This window comes from Tauraco erythrolophus, chromosome 11, assembly GCF_009769465.1.
Source record: "Tauraco erythrolophus isolate bTauEry1 chromosome 11, bTauEry1.pri, whole genome shotgun sequence".
In the NCBI taxonomy this organism is placed as follows: domain Eukaryota; kingdom Metazoa; phylum Chordata; class Aves; order Musophagiformes; family Musophagidae; genus Tauraco; species Tauraco erythrolophus.
The window spans coordinates 29,770,306-29,782,575 of NC_141475.1; the positions used below are offsets into that span (position 1 = coordinate 29,770,306).

The 12,270-nt window shown below is 49.1% G+C and overlaps 2 protein-coding genes across 6 annotated transcripts in view; one reads left to right on the forward strand and one right to left on the reverse strand.

Annotated features, from left to right (window-relative positions):
- MED12L (mediator complex subunit 12L) overlaps window positions 1-12,270 on the reverse strand; it is a 140,306-nt gene that overhangs the window by 67,514 nt on the left and 60,522 nt on the right. The window lies entirely within an intron of this gene.
- Window positions 6,544-8,536, forward strand: GPR87 (G protein-coupled receptor 87). The gene is made up of 2 exons (XM_086618413.1): window positions 6,544-6,670; window positions 7,500-8,536. Exons 1-2 carry the CDS (start codon window positions 6,544-6,546, stop codon window positions 8,534-8,536), a joined length of 1,164 nt encoding a protein of 387 aa, XP_086474539.1.

A 12,270-nucleotide genomic window follows, 5' to 3' on the forward strand; every position in this document is an offset into this window, starting at 1 on the left:
TCCAGGAGCTGAAGGCAGACGGAAGCATGCTGCACCACAGCTTGCCTGGGGCGAGGACACTGAGCAGCTCAGAGACACATGAGAGGAAAGTTAGGCTGGAATTGAGGGGGAAGTTCAAGGAGGAACCTGAAAACCAAGAGGGGGGTTTTGTACTAGATACCAGGCGAGAAGCTTTCTGAGCAGGGGCAGTGGTTCCTGTTTCTGGATATGACTAAACAGACAAACGCCCTAAGCCACAGCTGAAGACAGTTATACCCCAGTTCTTATTTTTCAGCCCCTCCGCAATTCCGCCAGTTCAGCACGGCAGCGTCACGGCGTTACGGGGAACCGGCATGCGCTGCCTGCACGCCTGTCCCCCGCCGCGCTCCCCCGAGGGCGGCACTGGGAGCCAAGGGCACAAAGCCCCACTGAGGGCTGTTTTCACCCTCTCCCCAGCCACCCCACATTGCAGCAGTTCCCAGTGTGAAGCCACCGACATGTGCCAGCTGGCTGAGTCCAACACACAGGGCGGTGGACACGGCCACCTAGCTCAGCCAGCCTTGGGCAGGCACGCAGGAGCAGGCACACAGGACTCTAGCACGGACGCAGAGCGTGGCTGCAGTGGGGGCACCCCAGGAGCTCCCCACCTCCCCCAGACCGGCCAGCCACAGCAGGCTGCAGGGCCGTGCCCAGCCAGGAGGCATCTCCCAGGATGGAGATCCGCAGCCTCCACGAGCAACCTGCCCTGCATCCGTGTTTGAGCACCTGCACAGTAAAAAAGCGTTTTCTTGTGCCCAGATGCAATTTCCCAAGTCTCAGCGCGTGCCCATCACCTCCTGCCCGGTCAGTGGGCACGCTGAGAAGGGAGAGCCGGGTTCCTCCCTGCCGCGCAGACCGCAGGAGCCCCCGAGCCCTCTCTGGCCTAGGCTGAACCCCCGTGGCTCTCCCGGCCCCTCCGCAGGCGACAGCCACCGTACCGGGTGCGTGATGACATCTGAGCAGGAGTGGCAGTGGTCCTGCAGCGCACGGGGCTCTCTGATTAACACAAACCCTGGCATCACACCAGCTCGTCACCGCGTGCACTGCTGCCAACAGCGTGGCATCTCTGGGCACAACTGGCACAGGAGCACAGATCCAAGGACAGGGATGTCACAGCTAGAAAAATGCAAAAGATAAGCAGGTGTGCAAAGCACAAGAGAGAAGGAGACGCATACTCACTCGCTGTAGATACAAATTCCAACAGGAATAGCAAGTTATTCCACTATGCACCAACAGTACATTAACATACACTTTTGCCAAAAGGAAGATGGATAATTTTTAACAGAGGCCTCCAAGGAAGGAAAAGGCGGTAATGTCCTGGCTATCGGGACTGGGCTCCCTTTTAGTGAACAAGGAAAAGCACCAGGGAGGATAAACAGATGGAAACAGGGAAAACCAGAGCATCGAGGCTTGCTCAGGTGATGCAGCCCAGGAGGGGACTGAAATAAAGACGACAGCAGGGACGCAGGCTCCACTCGCCTGCTGGCACGAGAGCCACGCGCACACGTTCACCCCGCAGCCTACACCAACGCTTTTTCCCCTCTAAATCTTTACGATTAACTCAGCCATTTGGTTCTGATGGGCAACAGAAAAGTACATAATCGCAGCCAGCTGACAGAAAATTTAAGAAACTGCCTCACATTTCTATTGTTTACATTAACTCTACCATTTACCGAACTTTATGGTGATGAATGTGGATTGACTGGCAAGAAGCCACACACCAAAAAGTTATATGCTCAAATTAAAAAAAAAAAATCACTTAAAACTCTGCAGCCCTGTGACCTAGAATATCTAGTCTAGTTCACAAAGAGAATTTTCCAGCAGTAAATAAGATTAAAAAAGAGCAGTCAGATTTGAGGATATAGACTTTCTTTAAACAGTGACGCAACTTAAAGCCTTAGTCATTAGAAAAACTATACAGTCATTCCCTACCCATATGACACTGAAGTCTGCCATACAGCCTATTATTTAATTTCTCATCTGAGGTTTTACCAGTCATGCACATAAACCAGTCTATCAACATTAGCAGTAAAAGATTACCTCATCTGTGAAACAGTATGTACTTAACTTACATTTAATGCAGCTGACAGCCTTTAGGGGAATGGTAGAAAAGAAACAACAACCGACCAAGTGCACAAACTACAAGAAGTAAAAAGTATCCTGGTGTAAAAGCTCCTTGAGTAAAGCAGCAGCTTCTAGTGCATCTTCAAAACCACCCAAGCAGAATACATTTATATGGAAGAATGAGACAGCTGGTTAGGATGAAATTGGTCAGAAGGAAAGTGTTCGGAGAACTGGACTGGGAGGAAAAAACAACTTTTCCCAGCACAGAAATACCATATTGAAACAAGTAACAAAACCACTATCAGAGAGCATAGTCAGTGAACAATTATTTTATCTTAAAATACTCTTTAAAGAGAAGGCAGCCTTCATCTCCCATTCCAAGAGAACACAAGGAAAAGGATGAATTCTCCAACTGTGGAGAATTCCTACTCCTAGACTCTGAAATATAGTGGTCTTTATCAGAAAAAATGAAGTGTCTGGAGTACAGGGATACACCAGATTTGACTCGAATGAGCCTTGCTCACCCATCCTAGCATGTAAGTACTGAAGCCGCACTGCTCCAAGTGCTCTGCCTACCACAGCACCCCTCAGCCTGACGGACTTAGGTAGGAAACCATGGAAACACCTTTGGACTGGTGACTCTCAGCAGGATCTTCTCTGTGCATCCCAGAATTCTGTCGCACAACCAGCCCTGTGCACCAGGGGCCATTGTGCCTGTGCTGCTCTGCACAAACCTGTTTGTTTAAGACTTTAAAGCTTCGACTACAGCAGGTAAGGGAAAGTCGTTAGTGTGTAATTAGGGCAGGGCAGCCGTCAGCAGGTGTTGTCTCCAACCTCCACCCCACGCTGCACCAAAGCCTCCCTGCTGGGCTCAGCCATGCCAGCGCGGCATGGCACCCAACACTGCCCGCGCCGCTCAGCTGCCACCGTTCACACCTGCGAGGAGTGCTGCTCTCTTTTTCCACCCCACACTTTGCTGGGAGATTTTTTGAACGCGTTTAACATTGAAACCATCAGGAATAAGATGCCACAGAGACATCCACTCAGAGACTTCATCCTAACTGGTGCGCAGGAACAACAAGCAAGCTCCCAGTACGGCTTCCAGGTGGCCTGGATTTCCCTGGGCAACTAGAGCATGGTCACATACTGGCCAGGAAGGTGCATGTGGCAGGGACACCCCCCAAGGCAGGACTCTGGGCAGGAATCAGCCAGCCCACATGGGATTCGCTAAAAGTAAGCAGCGCTGACGTGAAAAGCATCAGAGATGGGATGCTGCTGCTCCTGTCACCCACGCAGCGCTTCCCGTGCTGCGTCTGGAGGGGACAGCAGAGCCCAACAACCGAGCAGCCAGGCGGCCCCAGCAGGCGCAGGGTTTGCACAGACGGGGGAGATGAGCAGAGCACATCTGAGCAGACGAGTTGCAGGGCAAGGATGGGAGCAGTGCTGATACTATTGAACCCCACGAGGCACAGGTGAGCCCATCACAGACTGGGGACTGCAACACATTCCCTGGGGTGGTAAGAAACATGCCTGTCCAGGCAGAGCCTTCTGTGACAGTGATTTAGCCATTTCTGTGACAGTGATTTAGCCATTTCTGGTCCAAGTGATTGCAGTCCATCCTCTGCAGCAGTTTTCAGCTACAAAACAACGGGCTAAATCCCAAGACTCAGATCAACAGCCCCATGGATTCAAGTACCAGTACCCAAGAAACCAGACAGTACCCACAAGGAGGAAGGAAACTGGACTTTGATCCGTACTGAATAGGGGCTTGAGAGTCTTAGGGGTGTTGTGGATGGCCCGTCGCTGCAGTAAAGCATGGGATGCAGACGGGAACGCGAACAGTGCAAGCTAGGGGGAGAGGCCAGAGGACAGCTGGGCAGAGATCTCCAGCAGCAAGGCAGCATTCTCACCAGTGTCAGAACACATCCATCAATTTTCTGATGCGAAACAAGAGACAGAACCTTTGTAGGGCTGTCTGTACACGAAAAGGCATTCACAGATACGACCTGGTGTGAGATTTTTAGTCTCTTACTGACAATACCTAAAAGCACAGATGCAGAGGTGGAAAAAGGAAGAGGCCTTTTTTGACAGGACTTAGAGCAAATCTGTTTGGGACCTCGAGTAACTGACAGTACACGAGAAGCCCATTTAGCACAGAGCTGATCCCCAGCTCCGTCGAACCCTGCTGCTTTTCCCAGGGTTACAGCACGGGAACACGGGAGTCAGCAGTCGCACTGCCTCCAGCCTCAGGCAACACAACCCATGCTTCACCAATTTCTCTGGACTGAGGATTTGGGAGAGCTCTTGCCTGAAGAGCCTCAGAGCAGAGAGCTTTCTGGGGATCAGGACCAGGAATTACACAGACTTAAGAGGAACTCTGAAAAGCAGGGAAATAAGCATCTTATTTGCATAAGAAGATAGATATGCATCTTTTAATAAAATCATATATTCTTTTGATCTCGGTGCCTCCTGGGAAAAAAAGGATAGCTGCAAATTATAAACAACAGCAAAAAAGCGATCGGTTACTGCTTCTCAGACCAAGAGAAAACAAAACATGTAAAATACCCCTACAATCTCATTATGGACCCCAGTTATTACTGGAGCAAACAATGCCAGACAAGAAGCCGACCCGATAAAAAGCTTCAAATAGCAGAATTAAATTTTTTACTGACACCTTAAAAGGTAATTATTTGCTTTACTGCCATCTAGTGACAATTCAGTGCAGTTCCTAACACGGTGCTAACCCCATAAAACGAGCACCGACCTGCAAAAGGGCTTCAGTCATTTTATCATCTACTCATTCCCATATGAGAGGCAGTCAGGTCTAGTGTAATTGCTGAGATCTGAACGATTTTGCTAGTTTTCCTATCAAAACTTGGGAACAGAAAGTGATGCATGGACAAATTAATGCATTTACAAATCAGTATTGTCCAAGTTTCTTTGAACAATGTCGAAACATTATAATGCCATCACAGCATAAATGAGATTCTGCAGTTTTTCAGCATTCCCTGTAGGCTGGCTTTATCAGAACCCTGAGAAAGGAACAGGAGCTTACAATTTCCACCCCAATTTGCTAGATACATTACAAAGTCACACATACATATCTCATAATTACATGTGAAACTTTTTTACTTCATGAAGTGAGAGATGAGAAACTTTTTAAAAAATTCCACTCTAAGGCATCCGTCACTGAAATGTCCAAGACTGAAAACAAAGACAACATCCAAGCAAGAGATGTCAGGAATAAGGTCAAGGGCCTTCACCAAGGAGTAAGAAACCAGCTGCAGCAGCAGATCATAACAAAGGCATGAAGCCATTAAACCAGTATGTTCTAGCAGTTTGTCGGCAAGTACTTGTACGCTAACCTATTTTTAAAGCTGAGAAGAGTGGTGTAGAAATACCCGCCTGGAGACTATCAAATCCAGTACCAATTTAAGAAAAGAACACTCTTGCCCAGACTGTTAAGAGGCTCACTAGTCACTGTCCAGGTTTTTGCAAAGGTTTAGTCCAAATTTTTAAAAAAAGAAATCAAAATAAGGAACACAAGTTTTTAAAAGTTGAAATCCAACATATTTTCGCAGAAGTTAACAAACTTCAACTGAAGTTTGCTGGGACAAAAAAAAGCCACAAGACCATGCAGCTAAGGGCTATAAAAAAGCCAGCTGCACACTGGCACCAACCCCTGTGAAGCACTGAGTAGAGGGAAGGTGTGTTGGAGCCGATCCCAGCACCACCGTTTGCCACCTACCTGGGCCAGACGTAAGGAGGAACTGAGGAAGTGAGATCTCAGAAACTGTTAGATGAGGTGTTCCAGCGGTGACGAGGAACCTAACCACCATGAAACAAGATTTTCTTGCACCTCACTTGTAAAACAGTGCACGGTACTTGTCAATGGGATTCAAGGAAGAGTATCTTAACTAGAGCAGACACAGAGCTGGTATCTTCAAGTCTTGCAGAAACATGAGAAGGGCTTGGGCTTGCTTCATCACAGTAAGCGAAGTCGCAGTAGAGTAAGAAACACACGCAGGGGGCTAAGTACCAGAGATGGAGACAGGTTCTTTAAACCAAAGGCACTGGTACAAGAATAGCTGAGACAGAGTGGCCCCAGGACATTCAGGCTGGAAATCAGAATACCATAGCAAAACGTTATAGCAATAAGGCTCCAGCACAGCTTTGCTAGTGAGGTGGAGGAAGGGAAATAGCTTTAACAGTAAAACTGATAGGCTTAGGAAAACTAACGAGGCCAGATTGCTTGCAAGGATGCAGCAGATGCCCAGCTGTAAGTGAAGATGCAGAACAGCTGTGCAGTACCCAGAGATCAGCCATCAGCACGCCTCAGCCCTTCCATTGGGAATCCAGAGGATGCTCATTTCACAAAGCTCCTCTCCACACTGAGGAGAGGAAGGTGGGGTCTTCTGTTTTGCTTTGGTTTTAATTCCAATTTCTTTTCCCCAGAAAGTAATGCTGGCACAGCCCACACCGCATCCTGGATCCACAGCTGCCAGTGGGACTCCTGAAAAGCATTTCAGCTGGAAACCTACAGCAGTGCAAACGATGGGGTACAATTTGTCGTATGGAAAACTGCCAGGTAAAATAACGTTGGAAATTTAAGTGATTGAGAAGTGTTTATTGCATCGCTATGAGTTCCTCCCAACACTTTAAAGCAGTCAGTCATGTCAGAAAGGGCCGTGTAAACACTGCCGAGCGCGGCCCCGGGGGGTCGGTCCTGACTCACCACACCAGCCAAGTTCAGGGTGTAAACAACAGGAAACAAAACGAGCTACACTTTTATGAGAGAATTTATAACTCTGAAGTTTTTTCACAAACGTTTATGCACGGAATCTTAAAATCCCCAGAGGCTGTGAACTTTAAGTACATCCGAGCAAGCGAAGTTTTAAATCAGTGTTTTAACAGGCCCCAAGAGTCTCTCTGGATAAACACGAGCCCAGCTCCCAGGTCACGCTCCGTCGGGACAGCCGGGCGCCGGCACTCCGTGACCGCGACGCACGGTCGGTTCCCCGCATGCGGGACGCAGCCAAGGCCGCCGCGGCGCAGCGGGGCCGCCACCGGCCAGGCCGCGGGACGGGGAGCAACTCGCCCGCCGCAGGGACCTCGGGAACACGCCCGCGCTCCCACGCGGCGTTTCTGTCCTGCCAAACTCTCTGCAGAAGCGCCTTTACGCCCCGGCAGGAAGCACAGCCGTGCTCAGAGGCCAGCAAGCTGCGGGCACGTTTATTTTGACACACACAAGGCTTAGGAGCACTGTTTTAAACTCAGGTTTTCCGGGCTGGTCAATCCGAGCAGCCTCCGGAACTGCCCAGAGGTAGGATGTTTTCCAGAGGATGGTTCCAAAACGGCCCCGTTGGTGAAACACTGGAGACACACTTTAACCTTGTTGTCTTCCCTCGTCCCCACAGATGACCGTCTGAGCCAAGACAACAGCACCCCCCCCAACTCCACCGCCGGCTCTCCCGGGAACTCCGCACACGACGAGTTCACCACCATCGTCTTGCCGGTGCTTTACCTCATCATTTTCCTGGCAAGCATCCTGCTGAACGGCCTAGCAGTGTGGATCTTTTTCCACATCAGAAATAAAACGAGTTTTATCTTTTACCTCAAAAACATCGTGGTTGCAGACCTCCTCATGACACTGACGTTCCCGTTCAAGATAATCCAGGACTCGCAGCTGGGACCGTGGCACTTCAACTCCTTCCTGTGCCGATACACCACGGTTCTGTTCTACGCAAACATGTACACCACGATCGTGTTCCTCGGACTCATCAGCATCGACCGCTACCTGAAAGTAGTGAAGCCTTTTGGAGACTCCAGGATGTACAGCATCACCTTCACCAAGATCCTGTCCGCCTGCGTCTGGGTGGTAATGGCTTTCCTGGCTCTGCCCAACCTGATCCTTACCAACAGCTACCCGACGCGGAAAAACATCGACGACTGCATAAAGCTGAAGTCTCCCTTGGGAGTCAAGTGGCACACAGCTGTCGTTTACATCAACACCTGCATGTTCGTAGTGGTGCTGATAGTACTGATAGGATGCTATATCGCGATATCCAGGTACATTTATAAATCGAGCAAACAATTTATTAGCTCATCAAGCAGGAAGCGAAAGCATAATCAAAGCATAAGGGTTGTCGTGGCTGTGTTTTTCACTTGCTTCCTGCCGTACCATTTGTGCAGAATACCCTTTACTTTTAGCCATCTGGATAAAATTTTAGACGACTCTGCACACAAAATCTTATATTACTGTAAGGAAATGACACTGTTCCTGTCTGCATGTAACGTCTGTCTGGATCCAATAATTTACTTTTTCATGTGTAGATCATTCTCACGGAGGCTGTTCAGAAAATCAAATATGAGAACCAGGAGTGAGAGTATTAGATCACTCCAGAGCGTTCGACGATCAGAAGTGCGCATATACCATGAATACACTGATGTCTGAAGTCACCCACGCAGAGACTTTTGCTAATTTGTGAGAATGTTTGTATATCATGTAAATAAAACGTATCTTTGAGTATCTGACCACGGAAGCTCATTAAGGAATGTGCAGGCATGAACAGCTTTTCCTTTCAGCTTACTAACATCCATCCAGAGAGGGGCTCTTGACAAGGGTGTGTAGTGACAGGACAAGGGGCAATGGCTTTAAACTGAAAAAGAGGAGATTTAGATTGGATATAAGGAAGAAATTCTTCCCTCTGAGGGTAGTGAGGCACTGGAACAGGTTGCCCAGAGAAGCTGTGGCTGTCCCATCCCTGGAGGTGTTCAAGGCCAGGTTGGATGGGGCTTTGAGCAACCTGGTGTAGTGGAGGGTGTTCCTGTCCATGGCAGGGGTCTGGAATGAGATGGTCTCCGAGGTCCCTTCCAAACCAAACCGTTCTGTGATTCTGTGACCTCCAAACTCAAAAGCCTAAATCCACACACAGATGAGGTTCAATTCAGAGAGGTTTTAGGGGCTGTTTTGGTTGGGTTTTTTAAAGGCCAACAGAAGCTAAGGATGCCTCAGCTCAAGAGCAACCTGGAGCTCCAGGAGGCTCCAGCCAAGATGGACAAGCTCTGGCCTTGGAGCATGATCCAACGAGACAAGTCAACATCCCTGGGGTCCAGCGGATGGCCACTGAAGGGCCTGCAGCAGGTGAAGGAGAGGGGAGGAGGAGGCACACGCTCAGGTGGAGGTCCCTCGGGGCGCCATGGGTGAGCTGTGGGGCTCAGCCTGCGGAAACGGCGCTTTGCCGCCGGCCGACGGTCTCTTGGCTTTTGCTCTCAGGTGTTTGTGGTGCTGGCAGCACCATCTCATCCACAGATCAAACCCACCAAAGTGCTTCTCACCCCTTTCAAAATATCGCATGCAAAAAATTCAAACGCAACCCTAGTTTAAGTCTCTTCTCAAAAAAAAAAAACCCACACAAAAAAAAAAACAAACAGACTGTTAAAATAGCTTTAAATTCCCATTAATCTCATTCTAAGTGAGGACACAATAAAAAATGTGACAAGACTGAGCAATCAACATCCACCTGAAAATTCAATTTCCCAGCACTTTCTATGCCTGCTTAATACAACAGGAATAAGCATTAGGAATTTTTTGTTCAAAATTATTTATAACTTCAGCTGCTTTCAATTCTGGGTAACAACAATTGTGTGCAATTAGGAGGTGAAATCCATTTTTGGAGAGCAGTTCAGGCAACACCTTCAGGGTATTATTTTACTCTACGGTTCACACATCCAGAGCAGAGGACATACTAAAGCAGAGCATCCGACATCAAAGCGAGAAGAAAGGAGTAATAAAAGACCAACACAGCAGCTGCTGCATGAGAAAGTGTTGACTAACAGTTGCATTATTTAAAAGAAGAAACCAAGTCCTGGAGAGCACCCACCGGAGCTAACGCTGGCTGGGACCCCTCAAGCCGTCTCAGTGGGTTCTGGCAGGCTTCGCACCACGCCAGCAGTCAGAGCACTCCAGATTTGTTTATAAGCAGAAGCCAAAACCACTTGTCACAACCACTTGCACAAACACTCCTGAGCTGGTTTTGCACCAGCAGGAGCTGAGATGGCCTGGGCACCCATGCCAACCAAGCAGCAGGGTCTGAGGCTGCTCCAGCAGCTCCTCCGCCCTGGCATGTGGCGTGGGCACTGCTCAGGGTGAGGCAGAAAGACAAGTTCCTCCTCCTTTACAGCTACACTCTACAAAGGAGCCCATCTCCCCTGGCATGGCGTGGGCCCCGGGTGCCCCCCGCGCTCCCCAGGGAGCTTGGAGCGGCTCGGCCAGGGGCCCAGCCGAGAAGGCAGGGACAGGGTGAGCACAGGGTCCCCAGGGGCTGGGAGAAGGAGGCGCAGAGGGGCAAGGAGGCAGGGAAGTGTCCCCCAGGAGTGTGAGTTCGGCCACCTTTAGCCAGCAGAGATGACCCTGAACTTGCAGCAGCTCATGAGCAGCCCGGGCACGCGGGTCACCGCTGGGCAGACACGGGACGCAGGAGGCACTGCCCAGCCCCGGCACCCCCTCCCCTCGCTCCCTCGCAGCCCCCCCAGATGCCCTCAGCGTGACTGCAGAAACCAGCCCCGAGGATGCATTTGGCCACTCGAGGCTACGAGGATGTGTTCGTATTTAATCCCCTAAACGGAACGATGTTTACGTGAGTCATTTTGCCCCGTGCTCCACCGGGGATTAAATCAGATTTGTTTAGAGTAAAAGCTGCTCCTACAAAAAATAAACAGCCAACTTTAAAAATGTTGATTGTAAGGAGATCACATGTGTTTTGAGTAATTTATTTTTAAATGTATCTTATGCAACGCAGTGCAACTGAGCAAACAGAAGATGGCAACAGTCCATCATCAAGCGCCTTATTCGTATAAAGACTTTCCCTTCAGTATAGGGAAAAACGGTTTGACAAGAAAATCCTGAAGATGCAGCACTCAAACAGCAAGATAAAATACTGCATGAGAAAACCTTTGATGAAATTCTCTACTGAAACAAGTGTTTCTTTTTTTCTTTTTTTAACACAGTTTTGTTTTAGATTCTGTTTTATGCATAAAGAAGAAGTGTAAGTCTTATAATATTTGGATTACATATTTGGATTAATGCAAGTATTACAAAACTACTTACGTTGTTCAGAGGAGATCATTTCTGGAAAGGAAGACAGGATATTTTGAATATTTATCCTACTTTAAATATTTTAAAAGGCTAAAATACCACGGAATGAACTCTGTTTTCCAATCAGCTTCATAGAAAACGGACTAGTTCTGGGATCGAATTTGCCGTTTTGTACTCTCAGGGGTCTATGCACACACAAAACCACAGTAAGAGAATTGTTTTAAATTCTTGTAAGCACCAAATTAAATGGAACAGCGTACTGGGTTGGCTTTGTGAAATGGTAACGTTTAGGACTGGAAGATCAGTTATGTACACGCACATTAATAACCAAAGACTCTCTATTAGGTCCCATATGGTCCAAGTAAACCAAGACTGAGCACTTCTGGTCTCCCTTTTATGATATAAGTAATAGTAAATCACAGAAAGGTTTACGGCTTGTTAAATCGGGCTCGATAATTACTGCACTGAATTTATACACACCCCCCACCACCCCGGGCTCTGCTTTGTAGCTACTCCCCTCTCAACACCCTCGCAGCACCCCCAGGAACGTGCAGGTACACGCAGCCTGTCCTCTCCGCCAAGGGAGACTGCTGCACAGAGTCATCCGACAACAGGATCATTTATGGATGAGGCTGCAACTCCTCGCACCCCGCTTTGTGCGCCCCCTCCACGTGCACGTGCCCCCGCGAGGCGGGCGGGCGGCTCACGCTGCCGCAGGTTCCCCGACGCGCTCCCCGGGCTCAGCGTGCAAGACAAGACACGAACCATTATATTTTTACTTCCTCGTAGCCTTCTCCAGTGTTAATCTTCCGAGCTCAGTTTTTCTGTGTACTATGAAGCCTATCCTGAGCTACCCAAACCCTCGTTTGTCCTGCACGCAGAAGGCGTGCAGACCCACTGCAACAGGTTTTATGTCTGCCTGGAGAGAGATGCTGGACTGCGGTCGAACCGTGAACGACTCCATCCCTTAGCAGATGGAGCTGCAGTCAGGCCCGTCACTAGTGGAGCGGCTGTTTGCAGAATGACTGTGCCAAAGACGAAGATGGCTCTTCCCATCTTCATCGCCCACTCCTGCGCAGAAACCAGCACCA

What these genes read in the sequence shown, in the direction of transcription:
- GPR87 (XM_086618413.1), top strand. Translation starts at nt 6,544, where the DNA reads ATGCTGGCACAGCCCACACCGCATCCTGGATCCACAGCTGCCAGTGGG. An exon ending in GTCGTATGGAAAACTGCCAG is followed by an intron (nt 6,671 to 7,499) that starts GTAAAATAACGT and finishes TCGTCCCCACAG; the next exon opens with ATGACCGTCTGAGCCAAGAC.